Genomic DNA, 22,383 nt, shown 5'->3' on the forward strand with positions numbered 1-22,383 from the left:
GTCTTTTAATTAGCTAAGACACATATATAAAATTTTTATTTACTTTTCATTTGCAAATATGTTGGGCTAGAATTTTGAAAAAACTAGCGGAAATATCTGCGGGTTGGGATCGCGCCACCCAACATATGACCAAAACTTCTTGTTTTTTTTTTTACTCACAATACCATGCGACCAAAACACCATATTAACACCGAATAAAAAAACACCATATTAACACGAGAAGGTTAGTTTAGGCAATGTGAACGATGCAGTCACGCGGATAAGCTATTTGTGGTAAGCATTCACTGCTGGTTGGTGAACTATGTTAAATACTCAATCTATTTCAGGTTATAAGATGTTTAAACTTTGATCAAATTAAACTGTTTTAAGTTTGGCCAAGTTTATATATATAAAAAATATTTTCAACCTAAGCTAAATTTATTATAAAAATATATTTAATTATTAATTTAATAAAACTAATTTGGTAATGTAAATATTACTATATTTGACTATACACTTAGTCAAACTTAAAGCAATACATGTTATAACTTGAAACGGAGGGAGTAGTTCATTTGACGAGTTAATAAATTCATTCTTATCCAACATATATTAAATCAAAAGAGAAATACGAGAACTAATAGTGTGTAACAAATGATAAACACCATGTGTTACATTTTGTTTTGTCCCTTTTCACACAAAACAGCACAGAATTGTCCTAGGTACATATAGCTGTATAGGGCGTGCTGTACCTAAAATTGTAAATTGGCAACTGGCACGTTTAATTTTTTTTGAACTTTGGCATGTTTAATTTTAGTACAACACGTCCAGTAGGATTCTCACGTGATGTACACTCCATGAGGAATAAAAAAGGTGAAAGGTCAATTATACCAATCAAATTTTAAAAAATATGAAACCAAATAAAAAAAGAAATGGATAACCTCCAGCACAGATATTCTCATCTCACCGACCAAATTCCCCAAACCCCAAATCAAATCCAAACCGAAACCTCTTTCCTAATTAAACGAAAAACACAGGGACCAAACTGTAAATGCCCACCACTCCCTCCCCTAAACTTCAGCCATGACATGAGTGCTCCTCGCATTTTCATCAGTGGAGAGGAAGGAAGAGAGGAAACCCCATTGAGGAGGAGGAGGAGATGGTGAGGCGGCGGCGGCGGTCCGTGCTGCTGCTCCTCCTCGCCCTCACGGTGCTCTCGCCGCTCGTGCTCTACACGCGCCGTCTCTCGGCGGCGCTGAACCCCAACCGTGAGCGCATCTTCTTTTTCTCTTGTTCCTTTTCTTTTCTTTCTTTTTCGGTGTAATTTTGGTGTAGAGATTGCCTTCTGTCGGGCGGTTTCTTGGGCATTGGGGTTTATGGTGTTACCGTGTGATTTCTTGCAGAGAGGAGGGATTTGCCTGGCGAAATCGTGAATCAGGTGCGTGTTTCTCGGGGTTCTTGCGAGGGATTCGGGAGATTTGTTTGGATTTTGATGAGAACATTTTTTTATGGATTTTTTTTTGTTTTGCTAGGGCCGTGGTGTTAAGGCTAGCAAGCTAAATGCACTTCCTCTGGTAAATTTTGTTATTGCTCTTCGTTTCTTCATTTTTTGTTTATTTTTTCTTGGCGAGGGCGACGAATAAAACTGGAGGTTTTTTTCTTTTGGGGTTCAGGAAACTGTGGGTTCTTTGAAAGAACCCGTTGGCATCGTCTTCTCGGAGGAGTCACGCGAATCTGCAAGCAAATCGACCGAACCCGATAGCCAAGGTCTGGGATTTTATTTTCTTGGTCCTGTTTGCATCTTGTGTTCCTAGGTCCATGGTATCGCTCTGTGAAATTAAACTATGATATTTTGAGTTTGTGCTCTGAGTTCGTTTGCACGCCAACTGTTCCTAGAATTTCTATTGAGGAAGGCAGGGGAGCACAAGAACCGGGTGCTCTCTGAGGCCACGGCTGCTGATAGTGCCAGATCGGAAGACGATGACTTGATCGAGCAAGTGACAAGCAAGGATGGAGAAGATGATGGCTTGGCGACGGTGTCAGTTGATCAGCAGCAGATAACCACGGCATCCCAACAGCGATCTGCTTCTGAGGTTGATAGTTTATTATTGTCAAGTTTTTATGTGCATCTTACCAAATTTAGTTATGTTGTCACCTGTGGATTAGTCATCTGGACCTTTGGGACCTCCGCATGTGCTTTAGCTTCTATTTGGGATTGCATTATTAGTGTTGGGGCCAAACTCTGAATTTGTGGTAGGTAGGGAAAGTCTTTTTTGTGCCTATTATACCTAACTTATCAATATCTGGTAATGTTCCTTTCTTGTGAAAAGACAGTGGCTACTCATATCTTGACGTATCTTTCTTTTCTTGTCGTAGTAGGTCAAAGTACCTAAGATGCAATGATGCATTATTTTCAACATTAAAGAATGTGTTGGTAAATTGTTCTGCTCATGTCGTTAGAGGAAACCATATTTTTTAGTTGAACATGAATTAATTTATGCAATGTAGCTCCGTACAAAGTAACTCAGTTGTTTTGTTTTCAAATGTGTGGGTAAAATGCTGTAAGGGTGTCCTTCAGAAAAGATGATGATCATAGTTTATCTGACAATGTTAATGCACAGTTTACTGTAACAAGATTTATGCTGTTAAACAACTAGACTAATGATTAATCATGGAGTATGTCAAGATTCAAAGCATTTATGTTTATCAATTTTGAGAATGTGTGTATTTGGTTCAGTTACGGTCTTCTGCTTCAGGCTAAAGTTAAGTTTCTTTGTTATGGAATGTTCTTTGTGCACGCTTTTGTTAATATGCTTGCCTCTTTCAGCCATTCCTTAACTTTCCTGTAAGTTAACTTGACTCCCAATATTCTTGCCTTTCATGTTTGTCCACCCAAACCGTTTCTTAAGTTGAGATTCTTGTACCAACTTTGCAAGGCATCCCTAAAGTGTAGAATCTTGGCACCTGATGTGAAGTCCATTTCACATTATATTCCCTCAACCTTTACAAATACAAGGCACATAGCAACCTAGACAAAGTTTCGTTTTGGGAAATGAAACTACCAGACATTTAAAAGGCTACTCACATGAGCACGTGCACACACATTTTCATAATTCCTTTTGTTGAGTTGACTAGAAATTTCTAGATTTGGTAGATCTGTTCACATGTTTGTGCATCCATATGCTGGGGTCACCTAAACTGTAGCACTCATGCAGAATTTGTGCCATTTTATTATCAAGTAATGGTATCATAATTCTGTTCTTGAATTTCCTTTTTAACAAAATTCATTTGCCATATGTTGAGATAATGATTTCTTGCTAAATGGTTTCTTTTTTATTGCATGGTCTTCTATTTACAGGCAAGTTCATTGGAGAATGTGCCTGAACAGACATCCATGGAAAACTCTCTGGAAGGAAACAAAGATGGTGCTTTGCTTGATACTAGAATCCGCAATATCAGGGATCTGTTAATCAAGGCAAAGGTCTACCTTGGTCTTGGAGCCATTCGAGCAAATCCCCAGTACCTCAAAGACTTGAGGCAGCGGATTCGGGAAGTTCAAAAGGTTCTTGGTGATGCATCCAAGGACTCCGATCTACCCAAGAAGTAAGGGTTTCCTATCCTGTCCGATTGATGTATTTAACATTGTAGCTAGTTATTATGTTCAGGATAGCAGCCTCATCAATTGTTCTGTAACCTTTTCATCTGTCTTGATTTGATCAGTGCCAATGAGAAGGTGAAAACACTTGAGCAGACACTGATCAAGGGAAAACTGATGCAGGATGATTGTTCTGTTGTTGTCAAAAAGCTTCGAGCTATGCTTCACTCAGCTGAGGAGCAACTGCATGCACACAAGAAGCAAACTGTTTTCCTAACACAACTTGCAGCCAAAACCCTTCCCAAGGGTCTTCACTGCCTCCCCTTGAGGCTAGCTAATGAATATTTTTTATTGGATCCTAGCCATCAGCAATTCCCAAACAAGGAAAAACTTGATGACCCCAAACTATATCACTATGCATTGTTCTCTGACAATATATTGGCAGCAGCTGTAGTTGTTAATTCAACAGTGTTAAATGCCAAGGTATGTAATATTCTGTCCTAGTTTGAATTACGCTGGAAGATGATAGCAAGCATCATACTGAGTAGATTTTATTTTATTTGCAGCATCCTTCTCATCATGTCTTCCACATAGTAACTGACAGACTAAACTATGCTCCAATGAGAATGTGGTTCCTCTCTAACCCTCCTGGGAAAGCAACGATTGAAGTACGGAATATTGAAGAGTTCACATGGCTAAATGCCAGCTACAGCCCAGTGCTGAAACAGCTCGAATCACAATCAATGATTGATTACTACTTCAGGACACATCGTGCAAACTCAGATTCAAACTTGAAGTACAGAAACCCAAAATATCTTTCTATTCTCAATCATTTGCGATTTTATCTACCTGAGATTTACCCAAATCTCCACAAGATTGTCTTTCTTGATGATGATGTAGTGATAAAGAAGGACCTAACCAGCCTCTGGTCAATTGATATGAAGGGGAAAGTAATTGGTGTTGTAGAGACTTGTGGAGAGAGCTTCCATCGTTTTGATCGTTACCTTAATTTCTCAAATCCTGTCATTGTGAAGAATTTTGACCCCCATGCATGTGGATGGGCTTTTGGAATGAATGTCTTTGATCTGGCTGAATGGAGGCGGCAGAACATAACTGAAATCTATCACTCCTGGCAAAAGCTTGTAAGATTCACATATTCTTTACTTCCTTGCATAAATAAAAGTACTTGCTAGAAATATTTCTATCTATTGAAGCCAAGATACTTCTTAACATTCAAGAAATCGTGTTGTTTGTAGTGAGTAGTTAGTATTGAACCAATACTAGCTTGAGGGCTGTATGCCTTTATCCCTGTACGTAAAGAATGTGACAGCGTACTAAATTTTTTTTGAACTGCTACATGGCTGGTTTTTATGTACAATGAACATACCTATTTTTCCGCTTAAACCATGTATCAAGGCTTAGGCCCACTTTGATTCAAAGGAAATTCATAGGAGTTTTAGAGGATTTCGTTCCTATAGGAATCTTTCCTATATAGCTCTTTGAATCAAAGGAATGAATCCTATGGAATCCTATGAAATTCCTATGGAATACCTAATACCATGCTAGTTTTGGAGGAATTCTAACATGAGGTTTTACCTCATGGAAACTTTCCTTTGAGTCTTTATCTCTCCTCTAATTCCTGCGTTTTTCTTGTGATTCAATCAAATGACCATTCCTGTGTTTTGCAATCCTCAGTTTTACACTTACATTCGTATGAAAATCCTGTGTTTTTCCTATTCCTACATTTTCTCAATCTTGTGTTTTTCCTATTCCTACGTTTTCTCAATCCTGTGTAATCACTTGTAATCTATGAAATTACCTTTTTAGAAAGGTTTGTAATTAGTGTAGAAATTATTTATGGAAATGATAACTAAAATATAGTGTGTATCATAAGTGTCAGGTGGCTTTGAGTGCTTTTAGTACTAACGTTGAGTTGTGTACTTTCATGTTCATTTTGGTTCACATATGTACTGAAATATATCAATCTTTGCTTGCAGAATCAGGACAGATTACTATGGAAACTTGGCACTCTGCCTCCAGGTTTGATTACATTCTGGAATAAGACGCTTCCCCTCAATCGTTCATGGCATGTCCTTGGTCTTGGTTACAACCCGCATGTGAGCAGCAGAGATATTGAACGTGCCGCGGTCATACATTACAATGGCAATATGAAGCCTTGGCTGGAGATTGGTCTGCCCAAATTCCGAAACTACTGGTCGGCATACCTCGATTATGACCAGCCCTTCCTGCGGGAGTGTAACATCAATCCTTGAAGAAAGATGGCACCTTCAATGATCCACACTGACATAACCAATAGTTTTCCCCATTCGTGGGTCTTGTGCTCTTTAGTTTAGTTTTTCTAGTATTTGATTGATTTTTTTTTAATTGTAGATGTCAGTTGTTAACTAGATTTCCTTGCCACCTGTCCTTTGTATCCCTACTTCTGCATAACTGCAGATATGGTTGTAGATGTTTTGATATTACATTCTCTCCTGGGGCAGGAAAATGTTAAATAGTGTGATTCTCCTGTGTATGGCTTTTTAATCCCTACTTCTGCATAACTGCAGATAAGTTGTAGATGTTTTGAGACTGCATTCTTTCCTGGGGCGGAAAAATGTTATATGGTGTGATTCTCCTGTGTATGGCCTTTTTATCTACCTGAAAGTTTGTTGCATTGTCACTTGAAACTTATGGAAGTGTATTCCAGTCCCCAAAAAAAAAAAATGAAAACTGGATATTACACCAAACACGACAGGTTACCCAACTGTTTCCACCATATGGTTTGCCGGACGTGAGCACATCGTGAGTAAAGTCTAGCTCAGCTATTTAACGGTGCATTTGGATGTAGTACACTACTTGCTTGGGCTCTGGACACATCTTTGATCAGATTTAGCAAGTTCTCCCTATGATGTCAAATGACCGTATCTAATCCTTGCAGATTATTGGGATATTGATTTAACTTCACTGCCGATCCAAAGGGATTGTGTACATCTTTTCTTTATCCAAAATTATGCAGCCGAAGTAACCGATGGTGAGATGAATAGTTCACGGTTAAATGAAGGGAGATGAAGCCACTGTTTTCTAAACCGAGCCGGATTTTCCTGGACCATTTTTATATAATCTTCTTCGTGTTCTTATTAGTGCATATTTGAGACAGTTTAGTATTTTTGGGGAATTTCCAATAGAATTGTGCATCTGTTTATTAAGACTTTCAGAAAGAAATAAAGAATTAATAGGTTTTCAATTTCAAAATTGGATATCATGCCGGGGGTGACCGAAATTTCGAAAATTTCTGGCTGAAATTTTTTGAAATTTGATTGAATTTGAATAAAATGTGACCAAATTCACAATAATTTGCAAAAAACCGAAAATTTCGAGCGATATTTGAGCATGCCGGTGGGGGGGGCGAAATTACCGAGATTTCGGAACTTTCAAATCCTGCGTCACACCACACCACCACCACAATATAAGGAAACACGGCCACACCGAGAACCTTCAAAACAACGTCTCCAAAAAGATTACAACATTAAAAACGCCACCATCGCTCATCCCGAAACGATATTGTTTTCTCCTAGAGGATAACATTAAAGAGGGGGAGGAAGGCACCTCGACAACCTTCTCAAGAGGGTTACGGCGGCAAAAGACGTCACTGCTGTCGGATAAGAATTGGGCTAAGGTTTTGTCCCGAGCCACCGGCGCGGGGACGACGCGACACACGAAGGGGTATCCGACAGCAGCAACTCTAATGAGATGGAATGATGGATCGAACCAGACGGCTTTTGAGACAGTTTAGTCTTTGTTCCAATTAATTAAGCATGACATTGGGGTATTCACAAGTTGAGTGATTCAGAAACTAATGCCAGTAATCGGCAGCTCACTTATACCACGTACAGAATCCACTATAATTAAGCGTCAAGGGAGAGGGGAAAAAAAAATCAAAGCAACAAAATCGTCTAAGAAACGTACATGAAGGAGAAAAGAAAAGAAAATCGTCTAAGTAGCATAAAGGGAAAAGAAAAGAATCACAAATTAATTAAGCTCAGTGCACGACACATTAATCGGAGCTAGCTAAGCTAGTGTCTTTGTTGCTTGCTAGGTGCATGCTTGCCAAGACAGCATGCAAAAAATTAACGATCTCGTCACAGATCGTCGTCATGGGGCTACGGGCACGGCTTGGGGTTCTGGAAGCCGGCGTACTTGGCCCTGACGTTCTCGCACTTGGACGACGAGACGCCGTTCCCCTTGTACCGCAGGTCGACGTCCTGCAGCACGACGCCCTGGCACGGCACCCCGCACTTGAGCAGCACCGCCACCTGCGTCGTCGCCGTCCCCTTGATGTTCTTGAACTGCACGTCCTTGATCGTCACCCCGGACACGAACTGCACAGTTCGACGACGGTCAGGCCGATCGATCGACGGCAATGGCGAATGAATTAGGAAGATGAAGATGCACCTTGTGCTCGCAGTTGTAGTAGGGGCAGTACTTCTGGTCGATGATGATGGGGTTCTGGACGTCGTTCATGACGAGGTTCTCGAACAGCATGTGGGCGGCGTTGCTCTTGGTGGGGGAGTTCTCCCACGTCTTGATGCGGACGCCGTTCATGGTGCCGTGGAAGGTCATGTCGCGGACGTGGATCCGCGTGACGTCCCCCTCGCCGACGTACCGGCCGAGGCTGCCCACGCTCATGCCGTGCCCCGGCCCGCAGTGGACGCGCGCCACGTCGATGTTGTCGTTCCCCTGCCCGATGGAGATGCAGTCGTCGCCCGTCGCGATGGTGGTGTCCGCGATGGACACCCCGTTGCTCCGCTCGATGTGGATGCCGTCCGTGTTCGGGCTGCTCTCCGGCGCGCTGATCTTCACCCCGCTGATCTTCGCCCCGCTGCACTGCAGCAGCGCCATGTGGAAGAACTTGCTGTTCACCGACGCCACGTTCTGCACCACCATGTTTTTGTTGTTCACGAACAGCACGCTCTGCATACTCGCCATTATAATGTAAGCTTAATTAGCTGCACACTCTGCTAATGGCGATGATGATGGATTGACGAAAGGAAGAAGCAAGATGCTCACGGTGGGGAGGACTTTGCAGTCCTTGCGGATGGGGCACTTGTTGAAGGGCCAGGAGGCGGCGCCCTGGCCGTCGAAGGCGGCGCCGTTCTGGCCGGAGACGATGAGGTGGTTCACCCACCCGAACTCGACCCAGTCGTTGCCGAACCTCTTCAGGTCGGTCGCCGCCTTGAGCGTCCCCTGCAAAACGCACCCACCCACCACACACCACCACGGATCGTTCGATCGATGGATCAATCGGTCAGCCCAGCCCCACGTACTTGCTCGATCGAGATGGATGGATGCAAAATGCAACTGCATCCATGTCACGTAGTGGCCGGCCATGGCCACGGGACCAAACTGCCTGCTGGTTGGTTGGTATACAGTATACTTGCCTGCATGAGGAAGGTCATGGTGGTGGCCTTGCTGCAGGGGCCATGGAACTGCACCGGCCCGATGTAGTAGGTCCCCGGCGGGAGCACCAGCGTCACCGCCCCGGTCGCCGCGCACGCCGCCTTCCACGCCGTCATCAGCGCCTGCATGTCGCGGACGAACACCTCGCAGTTAGCCAAGAAGCTAGGGGATAATTCAACCAAGGAGCTAGCTTGATCGATCGATTGTTCCTCAGCTACCTTGCTGTCGTCGGTTTGGCCGTTCCCCTTAGCGCCGTAGTTCCTGACGTTGAACGTCGGGTCCCCGTGGTACCCCACCACCGACGAGTTACCGGCGGCGGACGCGACGGCGGCGCAGTGCCCGGCAACAACGACGACGACGACGAGCAGCCGCAGCCGCGCCTCCATCTCCACAGCTAGATAGCGCACAGGCACAGGCACAGGCACAGCACTGCGGCGCGGGGACCGAGCACACGCAGAGCTAGAGAGCTAGCTATACAGCTTTACACCGCCGGCCGCCGTCTCCTTCGTCTTCTTCCTCGGTCACTTGATCTCAGCCACAGTGAGAGGCATACACTAGTTGATTTCACTCGGCGGCGGCGGCAGGGAGATGATCCTGATGATGAGATCTTGATGGGGGCATCGGGGATGGAGGCACAGATCGATCGATCGATCGATAGAGAGAGTTGAGGGGGGTGCGGAGTGATCAACGAGAGTGGTTTTTGTGGAGGAAAATCTGGTCTTATAGCGGTCGGAAGGGGGCTAAGTTTAGAGCAGCATGGAGCTCTTCGCGCGGCGGTTGTGCCGTGCGGGCGGTGGAGGCCGAGCATATTCCACTCGTTCTCACTAGTGTGTAGCGATCTGCATGAGTAAGGGAGGGGAGTAGTAGTAGCCCGAGGTGCCAAGTGTAACCTCCCACTACTTGATCGATCGATCGCTCGCGCGCGCGCTGTGGATTTTTGATTTCATTCTGGTCAAAACACGATCTCAACCGACCACTAACTTTAGACCACGGCCCAATTACCCTTGCACGGTCTTTTCTCTCTTTTTTTTTTAAAAAAATAATTTTTTTGTGTGTGTGAGAGAAAGAGGGAGAGAGAGGGGGACCGATGTCTGTGCATGTTAGATTTATTTCTTGTGTCAGATCAAGTTGACACTTGCATTTGTGTACGCTAGCTAGTGTCAACCGTTGCATAATTGTTAATTTCCAATATGAAAAAGAAGAGGGTGAATTGGTGACATTGCAAATATGGCTATTTAGGTAAATGATACTACAGTTCGTCTATTCGTAACTGTGTTATTGAAATCTATTAATTTATTAAAGTAATAGAAAAAGAAGACTCCACGTTCTCTCTCATGGTCTAGAAAATCCCACATTAATTGAAGGAAAATAAGAAAAAAAATAAAAGTCAAATCCTAGACGGTACCGCATTAACTGCTGAAAAAAAAAGAAAAACAAAAAAAAAATCAATCGGACACCCTATACTATAGATTGCTTATCTGGATTCTTTTTCAATTTAGAAATAGTATTTTCTTTTGGAAAATAACAGTCATACATGGTTATCAAAGTGAAACAAATCAGAAACAAAAATAGAGTAATGCATATGTTTCTATTCCAAATTGTACTCTCTACATACATGTCAAAAAAAAAACATAGACTTACCACCTCGTTCGCTCTTACGGCCTAGAAATTACCACGTTAATCGAAGAAAAAAGGATGGTTATCAAAGTGAAACCAATCAGAAACAAAAGCAGAGTAATGCATATGTATCTATTTCAAATTGTACTCTCTACGTACATGTAAAAAAACATAGACTTGCACGTTCGCTTCACGGCCTAGAAATTACTACGTTAATCGAAGAAAAAAAGAAAAAAAACAAACGGGCATGTATTCTTTTGGAAACGTGACAACCAGAGACATACTCATGCATTGTATAGGTTTAGGAAACTAATCACAACTCTTAATCGGATGAAAATTAGAAGAGAAAACAAACGGACAGGATTGTTTTTTGGAAATGTGATATAACAATAAATATTCGTGTATGGTTATGGTGTAGGAAACGGACAACAGTAACAAACCAATCATAATTAGATTCGTACATGGAATTAGCATCCATGTCGGTATTTATTTATACGCTTTCGAATTGTACACGATTTATCCCGTAGTAATAAATAGATCGATACTCCTAGCAATGAAAGCAAATACACAAAACACCCATAAATCTTCTAGCCGCAATCAGCTTTGCCAACAAATTAGCAAGACGGAAGTTTTGCAGCCGGAATCCACTTCATTAACAAATTGGCACCCAAGAATGCCAGAAATCTTATAGCAAAGGATCGTCCAACAAATAAATTTGTGTGCTGCAAATTAACATATTAGGTTGGTAATAGAAGGAACCTTCATGTTGGTTCAAATTGTCTAGGAAAACAAACATTAATTACAAAATAAAAATATAAATATATCTATTGATTTATCTATTAACTTATTAGAGGAATAGAAAAAAGAGCCTCCACATTCGCTCTCACGGTCTAGAAATTCTCATATTAATCGGAGAAAAAGAAAAATAGAGTTCATATAGAAATACAATTTAAAAATAGTTGAAATTCGAAATTAAAAAAATAAGGAATATTGGAAGAGGAGACTAGACAATTAAGAAATAATAGAAATTCGGAATTAAAAATAAGGAATATTAGAAATAGAGTATAGAGTCCATATAGAATTTAAAACTAACGAAAGTTCGGAATAAACATAATAAAATTAAAACTAGAGTTTAGAGTTCGTATAAAAGTACAATTTACAAATAACTAAAATTCAAAATTTAAAAAAAACATGGGAAGAACAATCAAAAGTCAATATAAGAATACAATTTAGAAGTAACTAAAATTCAAAATTAAAAATTAAAGAAGAGTAAATTGCATCCACGGTGCATCAACTTGGTAGGTAGGTGCAATTTAGTGCAATAACATGAGGAATGAGTGTTCCAGTGCAACAAATTGGCAGGTAGATGTAATTTAATATAAGAACTTTATAAGTGATCGTATAACTACAACATCTTGCAAGGTAGGTATGATTTTGATACAATAAATTAAAAGGTTATGTGACAACTTAATTACTTGGAACATTTTTTTTATATAAGTCTATTTTTAAGAACTTATTTTGACAATATACTAGTGCGGATTTGTATAAGCATATTTATATTTTTATCCTAATAAATAATAACTGAAAGTCAATTAAACTGGATATAGAAATTACTATATTTCGATTGATATTTGAGAAGGTGAAGAAAACCAAAAAAAAATAATCTTAAAGGCAATTGGATGTAAATTGTACTACTATGTGCAGTATAATTCATAATTATTAAATTCAATATAAGGTAATATCCGTATGATTACTATGTAATGGCATGTTGACATAGTAAAAAAACTCACCTAAGATATGCTTAGCCAAGTTAATACACCAAAATACTAAATTGTTAAGTTTTTGTACTAGAACGCACCCACTTGTCAAGTTGTTGCACTCGGACATTCAATTCTTAAATTCTTATACTATATCGCACCCACCTGTCAAGTTGTTGTACCGTGGGTGCAATTTACTCATTAAAGAATATTGAAAGATGAGTTTAGAGTCCACATAAAAATACAATTAGAAATAACAAAAAATTCAGAATTAAAAATAAATAATATTAGAAGAAGAGCCTAGAGTCTATATAGAAATACAATTTACAGATAACGAAAATTCAGAATTAAAAAAAGAAATATTGAAAGACGAGTCTGGAGTCCATATAGGAATATAATTTACAAATAACTAAAATTTAATATTAAAAATAATTAATAACTAACACGTAGAGTATATAAAATACAATATGAATATTACACATTAGTAGTTTCGCAATGTTAGTACAAAATTTAAAATTATGTTGTCATTTTAATATATATGAATAATACATTGAGAAACATATATGCTATTATATGAGAGAAAATATAATAATGCTAGCCGCGCAATCTGCGCGGGCCACCATGCTAGTTCTATAAAATTAGGACAGTGCCACCACCATGCATCAAGTTTTCCATCTATCTCTTTTTTTTCCGTTTTCTTCCTTCTTTCTCCCGTCTTCTTCCCTTAAGTGATGTTCTCAGCAAGTGAAAGATGACAATGATGATATGGCAACATGGGAGGAGTAGCAGCACAGTGGCGTCACCCTCACCTCATGACTTGAACGACTACTTGGGTGTGGTCAGCAAGGTGGAGGCATCATCGACAGGCGCCGCCACGGTGCACGCCTTCATCTCGAAGCAGTAGGACTAGGTATCATTGACCTCGGCGGCGAGGGGGGCGGAGTTGCTAAAGCCCTTGGCGGCTTGGGCGGGGGGCGGGGGGCGAGGAGGTGGTCGAGGGTGGCGTCAAGCTCGACCTCCTTCTCCCGCAGTCGTCGCGCTGCTGAAGCCACACGCACCAGCGCCTGGCACTGTCGCTTCTGCACCTACTTCAGCCCGGCGCGCATCCACTCGCACTCCATCCGCACCACCGCGTCAATCTTCGCTCTATGTGGTCACAACTCCGACAGTAGTGCATCTCCCACCGCCATAGCCGAGGCCACGAACCACCCACTCATTGACGTCATTGCCGACTCCACCAATCGGCTCATCGGTGCAGCCACCACAACCAGCTGCATCATCCCCGGGATCGGCAGCAGCGCCGCGGACACCACTAACCCCACTGCTGTTGTTGCATGACAGCTTGCTCTGTGCCGCATTGCTCACCACAGTGGCACGGTCATGCCGTGTTGCTCACCACAGTGGCACGGTCATACCCATCGCCCTATTGTTGTAGCAACCACCCGCCGCAGGGAATATCGCTCAAGGGAAGAAGACGGGAAAAAGAAGGAAGAAAATGAAACAAAAAAGGAGATGGATGGAAAACGTGACGACAGTGGCATGGTCCTATTTTGTAAAATTTTAGTGGAACGACTACGAATAGATGAATTGTAATGACATTTATTTGAATACGCACATTTGCAAGGCATGGATCCAATTTACCCTTAATATTATAGTGCTTTAGAATATGAAATAATGAGGATAATTAAAATAATGATGATGGACAAATTTAGAAACTTTAGAAGCTTTAGGAAACCAAAAGAGTAAATTGCACCAATGATACAACAACTTGGCAAGTGGGTGCGATATAGTGCAACAAGTTGAGAATTAAATGTCCAAGTGCAATAACTTGACAAGTGAGTGCGTTCTAGTACAAGAACTTGACAATTTAGTATTTTTGCGCATCAACTTGGCTAAGCATATGCTAGGTGATTTTTTTCACGATGTCAATATGCCATTACATAGTAATCCTACGGATATTACCTTATAATATTGAATTTAATCTTTAATAATTATACTGCACATATAATTTACATCCAATTACCTTTTAAGAATTTTTTGTTTTCTTCACCTTCTCAAATATCAATCAAATATAATAATTTCTACATTCAGTTTAATTGATTTTCAGTTACTAGTTATTATGATAACAATATAAATATGCACCAAATAATAAAGTTGCCGCATAACTTCTTAATTTATTATATCAAAATCGTACCTACCTTACAAGTTGTTGCATTTATGTGATCACTTATAAAGTTCTTAAACTAAATTGCACCTACCTGCCAAGTTGTTGCACTAGATTACTCATTTCTCAAGTTCTTGCACCATATTACATCCACCTACCAAGTTGATGCACCGGCGGTGCAATTTTCTCAAATGAAAATTTAGGGATAATAAGATTTATATTGCTCGGTGATTGTAAATGAATTGAACTATTAGCATATTAAACTTAACTCTACCAACATTAGAGACTTTAGAGTTAGGAAAGCAAGCGAAATATCTCTAACATAATAAAATAGATCATTTAGCAAAGTATGAGTTGTTCTTCCATGTCTTGCGCTTAACATCCTTAGGGGCTACGAGCATCTTGGTGGTGGCAACAAGGTGATGGTCCAAGTGGTGATGAAGACTGCTGGAGTCGGTGGTGGTAGATCGTTGAAGGTGCCAGTGACATCCAGGGTGGATTGACCCAACCTAATGGCCAGATCACTCCCGGGTGTCAAAAAGGTTGTTGTAGTGAGAATGCAAGGTGTCTACAACGAGGAGCGGCATTGACATAATGAGATGGTGGATAGGTTGGCATAGCTGACGAAAGATGGGGCACAACGTTGGATCTAGGGTCTAAATGCCGCTAGATCTGCGATGCTCGTTCCTGAATCTTTTTATATAGCAGGCTAGCAGCAAGCTAAGGGGTTTCTTCTTTTCGACCTCCACTGGTTGGCATTGCAAGCGAAGCCACTAGGGGCCATAAATTGTTTGATCGAATCGAATGGGTCCGACTGACGACAAGGGAAGAGTAGTGGAAGGAGCTGATCTAATGTGATTGAAATATGGATGAGGGTTTTAGGAGTTCGGGTTGCATATCAAGATTGACCCAGTAAGGTTTTTTGTGCGGTAGGTCTCGCCAGACAATAGAAGGCCAAAGCTTAGTCTTATAGTAATTTCTTTTTCTTTTCTGTTTTGTCGGTTATGAGACTTGTAACTTTTGGCTGTGTTGCGGATATACAGCCATATACAGCAGGATATTTCTATCCACTACGTAAAAAAAATATTGAGTAACATATTGATGGCCTGATTCGGACGTGGTCTCCTCAAATGCTTTAATTTTACGTGATGGATAGTATCAGTGTGCAATGGAGTTATTGGTGCAGATGAAGTCCTAAAGGCTGGTGATTTGTGTCGACTAATCCACAGGTTCATGATCAAAGCCTATGCAGATTCAGACGACCATATAGGTGCTTGTTTTGTGGATATGTGTATGCGAAGCACTGTTGCAATAAGCCTTTTTCGTTTAATCCTCAAAAGGAAGGAATTGGAGTGCATCGAGGGAAAAGGGATTATCCGAACAAGACCTTAAGGATTTGATTATGCAGAAAAACTAGTGAACGGAATCCCATGAGATAGGATACTACTTAATAATGAACACCCCAACATCCTTCCGTTTCTTCTTCCCTAGAACTATTTCTCCTCCTTTCTCTCAAACTCATTCTCTCCATCCTCCACCTTGCTCCCTCCCCCAACTCCTCCACTCCAATCAATCCAACCTCCCTTCGCCAGAGGACCGACCGCCATCATCCCTAACACTGATGGCATGTCCCATTCTCTTCGCCTTCCCTACACCGCATTTATTGGGCATGTGGAGTCCAACGAGGTTATATGGTTGATGGAATCGATCAAGTTGGCAAGGAGGAAGGTAACTGCGGTGGTGAGGTTGCCATTTGCCGTGGCTGGGGAGGGAGAAGAGGGAGGAGGTCAGGGAAAGGGGGATGAGGTCAGGGGCACCAACGGACAATGGTAATGCATAGTTGGTCATTCTCAGCGTGAGGTCAACCTCGGAGTTTATGCGGGTCTTGAGGTTGTGGTACTCCTCGCTAGCTCGTTGTGCTGCTCCTCTTCATTATAGGTAGGTAAGTTACTAGACTAGTATCAGATATCAGCTGTGAAACGTCGAGGATATCACAGCTGATACCAAGTATCAGGCATAGTACCTCGGGGAATCACGACTGATACCCACAAGTATCAGCCCTGGTAGCCAGATACCAAGATCTGATACCTAGGTACCAGCCGGTACCCACAGGTATCAGGTACTAAGTACCAGGTGAAAGGAGGGAACGCACGCCATCGTCGCTAGGCCAGCTAGTGAGCTCCCTGCTGCCATATCCTATCATCTCCTCTCTTCCTCTCCTCAACGTGCCCCTCTTCCCTTCTGTTGATGTGGCTAGCGAGACAAAAAAAAACAATAAGTACAGTTGCTATTTGCTTGCATGCGAAAGCTCAGCTATACATAGGAAAAGAAGAGGGAGGATTCAGTGATAGCACTGATTGGTCTGGGTGATATGGCCTATTCTGATTGGGTGTGGTTGGTTTGATTTTCTGTTAAGCAAGCTCCAAATGATTTTTTCTCCTAAACCGTTTATCTAATTTATGATTTGATTACACTATTATATTTGTTACAATTAAATCTTTAAAACAAGATCTCGGATGATTATATTTTTGATAAAAAAATATATATGACAAATGGGTCCCACTAACTTATGGCTTTTCCCATCCGTGCTATATCCCTCCAACCAAACAAGAAATTGGATCGCCATATCTATACAAACCAAACAAAAATTTGGATAGCCATATCCATCAAAATATGTATGGACATATCCCATCCATGCATGACCGTGAACCAAACACACCCTTAAGTATCCTATCCTCTAGTCTCTCTCTTGATTATGTGGAATGCACTGTTCTCAAGCAGTAGGTGCCACAAGCGATGGGCTTCTCAGCTCATCATGTTCACCACTCAGGGCCGAATGAAAAGCCCACCGACGCAGCAGAAAGGCCCAAAAAAAACCCTTCCTAGTAGTAACAAACAAGCAGCCACGCTTCCCTTGGTTTCTCAGCGACTCGACTCCGCCCGTCCGGCCAACTCCGCGGAGTCGCCAACACGAACCCCCCTCCTCTCTTCCTCCCTCCCTCGGTCTCATCGAAAACCCCCACTATTACTACCACTCCCCCTCGCCTTCTCCGCCTCCACAGCGACCAGCAGCCGCGCCGAGCTCCCAGATCCCTCGTGCATTCCACCTTCTCCCGAGGTGAGCCACCCGCTTCCTCCTCCCTCGTCCCCGATCCGTGCCGCCCACCTCCTCGCTCGCTGTGCGTGGCGCGGTGTTTCACTGATCTGTGCTTTGCGGGAGAAAGGAGGAGAGTTGGAGATGTTTTGTTTGTGTTGTCTTGTTTTGTTTCTTGGACAGGTCAAGTGGGGGATGCGGGTTTTTTTTTTCTTGCCCCAGGGTTTATCAGCGAAATGTTTGTTCTGTCCAAATCGTGCTCCTGGCCTGGGTGGGGAATGATTTGAGCGCTGCGTCGCCGGTTTTGCATGTTAGATTTCTCTCTTGATTTGTTTGTGCAGGATAGGTTCTTTAGGCTTGTTTTTTTTTTTTCTTTTTTGATAGATTCCATAGTTCTGAAATACTAGTTTCTCGAGTGAGCTTTGGAGAATGGAGGTGATACAAATCTTGTATCTTTGTTTCGATTTGTTCTGTTTGCCTGAATACGGGTTGAACAGTTGAGGCTGAGTTAGTAGAAGGACAGATCATTCGTGTAATGTGTGCTGTGATGATCTTTTGATGCAGCAGGACGATGGGCGCTTCTGCAGCTACCGGTATGCAGATGGTGGCTGCACGCCCCTGCATCTCAGCCTCCCAGGGAATGCTTACTTCCAGGGCGGCGGTCTCCCGGATTGGCCGCGCACTCAGCACCACCACTGGCTTTGCAACCTGTCCCAGAATCTGCTACTCCAGCCCTCTTGGTTCTTCCAAGCGCAGCGGTGTCGCCATCAGAGCAATGTCAAGCGAAAGTGGCCCCCAAGGCCTACCAATTGATCTTAGAGGTAACTCTTTAGCTGCATATCTGTAGTAATCATGCACCTAGCAATGCTATGTGATCATGTTCTTTTCCTTTACGCATTCATGTTTCCGTGCAACATTTTGATTGCTTAGCTTCTATTTTCTCAATTTTTCTTTTGCATCTAACAAGCATAGATGCTCATGGCATACGTTGGTTTTTGGTTAACTATATGGTTGAAGCCAAATATTATTAACCCCGTCAGCTGTGGTGAATGTTTGAATGGTGTGTGCTTATTTAGTTCAAACCATCTAATTGTAAAAACTGCGTGCTTTATGGAATCTAGTATTTTACATTCTGGTCCTCGGGAAAAAGGTTACTGCTGTTTTGGTTATCTTTTATGGACGATCTAATGGTGATTCAGTAGTAATATTGCGTTTACTACTCTTTGATAATGCTGTAAGAGCCAGCCTCATACATCACCGTGTAGACTAACATATGAGCAATTACCAGTATACCAGGGAGCATATCCTGTGCAAATGAAAGTGTTTTAAATTCCATTTTTACTTGATGTAGATGCTTTAAATATTCTAAAGAAAAGCAAAAGTTGGGTTTGACATACTGTATATTCATGCTAAGGTAGGGTCTTGAAAATTTTGATGAGAAATATCAAGCTAAATTTCTTTTAATTATTTGAGAATTTTTTTTTTAGAACTTATGTGCCTTTTGAAGGCCTCATTCATGAACTCTACATATTAAGGAAGTATCAACTTTATGTGCTTGCTCATTAAAAAAAGGTCAAATATAAATGCTTTCGTCAGCTGTAATGAAGTTTAGTGGCCCATAGCATTATCCAATTATTAACAGATGGTCACAATTATACAGAATTTTGCATAGTAATTACAAGTATTTTGATTTGTTGTCATATTGCTTTTGTTATTGGTTTGATTGAAAAACTAAAGGAGAGATTTTTTTTTCAAAAAAACAGAGAACTCGAGCATATTAGTAGTACAAATCCTTCTCAATTGCTGCCACTCTTCTAATGTTTGTATGATCTCTCAGGTAAAAGGGCGTTCATTGCTGGAGTTGCTGATGACAATGGCTATGGCTGGGCAATTGCAAAGGCTCTTGCTGCTGCTGGTGCTGAAATTCTTGTTGGTACATGGGTGCCTGTAAGTGGATCCAACTCTTGCAGTGTTCAATAGGGATCATTTTTTTTTTTCCTCTTTGTCATTCACTTAATGGAGAGTTCTACCTGCACAGGCACTAAACATATTTGAGACAAGCCTAAGGCGTGGAAAGTTTGATGAATCACGAAAGTTTGTATTATATTTCTATTTTTCTTGTTTTATCTAGCTTTGCTCTGAAAATAACATTTAACTCTTATCTAACTATCTCTTGATACAGGCTGCCTGATGGATCTCTTATGGAAATTGTTAAAGTCTATCCACTTGATGCTGTCTATGATTCCCCTGAAGATGTTCCTGAAGATGTAATTTTCTTATCTATTATTTTCTTCTGTTTAGCTCCCAATGCGGCTTTATGACAATCATTTTTATTTTTAATTTTAGGTCAAAGGAAACAAAAGGTATGCTGGGTCATCAAATTGGACTGTTAAGGTGTGTAGATGCAATCCATTTCATTCCATATGTCTACCCAGTTGATATACTTGGGTGTGCAAAAACAACATTAGGCGCGTTATACAATTTCTATAATTGGATTGTTTTTTAAGCTTTTGAGCTTTGACTAAACTACTCCTATTTTTATTTGATAGGAAGTTGCTGAGTCAGTCAAGAATGACTTTGGCAGCATTGACATTTTGGTGCATTCTCTAGCTAATGGTCCAGAGGTATAGTGCCTCTGCCTATATTCCTCTGTGCTTACTGCTAGTGATGAAATTATTGTCCATACGTGTTACGCTTTCAACTAATGATCACCTACCTCTGTTTGAAGGTAACAAAACCACTATTGGAGACATCAAGAAGAGGGTATCTTGCTGCACTGTCAGCATCGAGTTACTCCTTCGTCTCTTTGCTTCAGCACTTCCTTCCTATAATGAATCCAGGTAGTGCTTACTCCGCAGTTCTAACTCTCCACGCCTGCACTTGAACCGCTATCTTATACACTCCTAGATAAATCAAGCCGTTACTGCCTTTCATATCTTTGCAGTTTTATTTGTCCAGTGAATCATAGTAATGCTGCTGTTTACTTATGTGTAACTTGTCTCCTGCTCTGATCTGGATCAAGCTTTTCTGACTGAACAGCAATGCTGAAATTTATCCAATTGCATTAAGAAATAACTTGTTATGACGCTCAACCTATACTAACCTATACTATTTTCATTGGCACTGCCTCATATATGTTTAATATTTCCAGGTGGTGCTTCCATCTCTCTAACATACATTGCATCTGAAAGGGCAATTCCTGGGTAACTACATTATTTGAGATTTAAAATACAAAGCATTTTGTATCATTACTTACCGGTGGTAATTCTGATTATATATATTTTTAGATATGGTGGTGGCATGAGTTCAGCTAAAGCAGCTCTTGAGAGTGACACAAAAGTATGGTCTTCTAGAATATATATGTTATTTTCAACACTCCCTCCATCCCAAAATAAGTGCAACCCTCTAGTTCAAATTTGAACTACAAGGCTGCACTTATTTTGGGACGGAGGGAGTATGTACCATGAATGTACTTTTTTAATCTTTTTCTGCAAATCTTTGTAGGTACTTGCTTTTGAAGCTGGAAGGAAAGGGAAAATCAGAGTTAACACCATATCTGCAGGTATTTTCTTCTGTAGGAATATTCTCTTGGAATAAAGCTAGCATTGTAAATCTTGGAACTAGGTGATTGCCTATGCGATACCATTTGGAAATTAATGACAAATGATGCAACATTTCTTTCTAATTTTACATGTGAATTTCGGTTTGTCAGCACATGCATATGATGTGCTATTTCCCTTGGATATGATTTGCATAATTATTTAGGATCTCTTACTTTAACGATGTAGGAATAATTGTGAGTTCATTCTGATTTATTAAATTTACTCATAGGTCCTTTGGGAAGCCGAGCTGCCAAGGCAATTGGATTCATTGAGAAGATGATAGAATACTCTTATGTTAATGCACCGTTGCAGAAAGAACTGTTGGCAGGTCCAAAACCGCCTTATTTCTCTGTTACATATGCTTCTTGTTTTATTTAAAAGAACAACTTTTCATCCAGATATACTCTAACGAAAGCATTTTGTATGTCGAACAGACGAAGTGGGGAACACAGCAGCATTCCTGGTGTCTCCATTGGCTTCCGCTATCACTGGCTCGACTGTTTACGTTGACAATGGACTCAATACAATGGGGCTTGCAGTTGACAGCCCTACAATATCATCATAGGTGTGGTATGGTAGATAGATGGGTTTTCCTGCTTCATTGCGGCTTGTTTCTTGAATAAAGAGCTTAGTTAGGTAGTATAAGAGCTAAGGGCAGGAAGAAAAAATAGAGCATGAATCCAATTTGGTCCTTGACATTTGAGTAATTCCTGCACTGGGGTACTCGAGCAATACTACTAGGTGGTTCGGAATGATTCAAGCCCCAGTTACCAATGTTCTGTGCTGTATCTTGAAATTTTTAATCATTGATACTGTGTTTCTTCGTATAAACTTTGTCAATACAGTGAAAATCATGTGCAATAATAAGAATGGATAATGTTTGGTAGTCTCTTCTGTATACCTTGCTGTTATGTTGTGCAAAATGTCGGTGGTGTATACTACAATCCACTCTTTTCATTAAAAAGTTAAGAGTAAATCGCAGTTTGGGATAGATGTTCTTATCAGATTTTTATATTGGACAACCCTTCAGCACATCTTTTCACTTAACACCAACTAGCTTTATCTTTTGTTTCAACTTAGATCACCCCCCCATCCAATCAATCCTACTACTCGGACGACTG

At 41.2% G+C, this 22,383-nt stretch overlaps 3 protein-coding genes across 4 annotated transcripts; 2 read left to right on the plus strand and 1 right to left on the minus strand.

Moving 5' to 3' along the window:
* Window positions 1-1,055: 1,055 nt before the first annotated feature.
* Window positions 1,056-6,213, plus strand: LOC4345284 (probable galacturonosyltransferase 4). The gene is made up of 9 exons (XM_015795610.3): window positions 1,056-1,244; window positions 1,380-1,414; window positions 1,509-1,550; window positions 1,650-1,743; window positions 1,873-2,069; window positions 3,335-3,579; window positions 3,697-4,054; window positions 4,138-4,713; window positions 5,569-6,213. Exons 1-9 carry the CDS (start codon window positions 1,136-1,138, stop codon window positions 5,842-5,844), a joined length of 1,932 nt encoding a protein of 643 aa, XP_015651096.1. The 5' UTR covers window positions 1,056-1,135; the 3' UTR covers window positions 5,845-6,213.
* A 1,200-nt stretch (window positions 6,214-7,413) lies between these two features.
* Window positions 7,414-9,792, minus strand: LOC4345285 (exopolygalacturonase). Its single transcript, XM_015793937.3, has 5 exons — window positions 9,247-9,792; window positions 9,010-9,150; window positions 8,639-8,815; window positions 8,024-8,542; window positions 7,414-7,950 (listed from the first exon to the last, which is right to left on the minus strand). Exons 1-5 carry the CDS (start codon window positions 9,412-9,414, stop codon window positions 7,732-7,734), a joined length of 1,224 nt encoding a protein of 407 aa, XP_015649423.1. The 5' UTR covers window positions 9,415-9,792; the 3' UTR covers window positions 7,414-7,731.
* A 7,698-nt stretch (window positions 9,793-17,490) lies between these two features.
* On the plus strand, window positions 17,491-22,152 carry LOC4345286 (enoyl-[acyl-carrier-protein] reductase [NADH] 1, chloroplastic-like). Of its 2 annotated transcripts, none has more exons than NM_001422541.1 (13): window positions 17,491-17,684; window positions 18,225-18,481; window positions 19,498-19,607; window positions 19,699-19,754; window positions 19,843-19,927; window positions 20,007-20,054; window positions 20,210-20,284; window positions 20,389-20,500; window positions 20,812-20,863; window positions 20,948-20,999; window positions 21,165-21,222; window positions 21,492-21,590; window positions 21,697-22,152. In NM_001422541.1, exons 2-13 carry the CDS (start codon window positions 18,232-18,234, stop codon window positions 21,825-21,827), a joined length of 1,128 nt encoding a protein of 375 aa, NP_001409470.1. In that variant the 5' UTR covers window positions 17,491-17,684; window positions 18,225-18,231; the 3' UTR covers window positions 21,828-22,152. The 2 variants fall into 2 exon arrangements, with proteins under 2 accessions (NP_001409470.1, NP_001409469.1); NM_001422540.1 differs by having other exon boundaries at window positions 18,228-18,481.
* Window positions 22,153-22,383: the final 231 nt, after the last annotated feature.

Source organism: Oryza sativa, chromosome 8 (genome assembly GCF_034140825.1).
Source record: "Oryza sativa Japonica Group chromosome 8, ASM3414082v1".
Taxonomy (NCBI): Eukaryota; Viridiplantae; Streptophyta; class Magnoliopsida; order Poales; family Poaceae; genus Oryza; species Oryza sativa.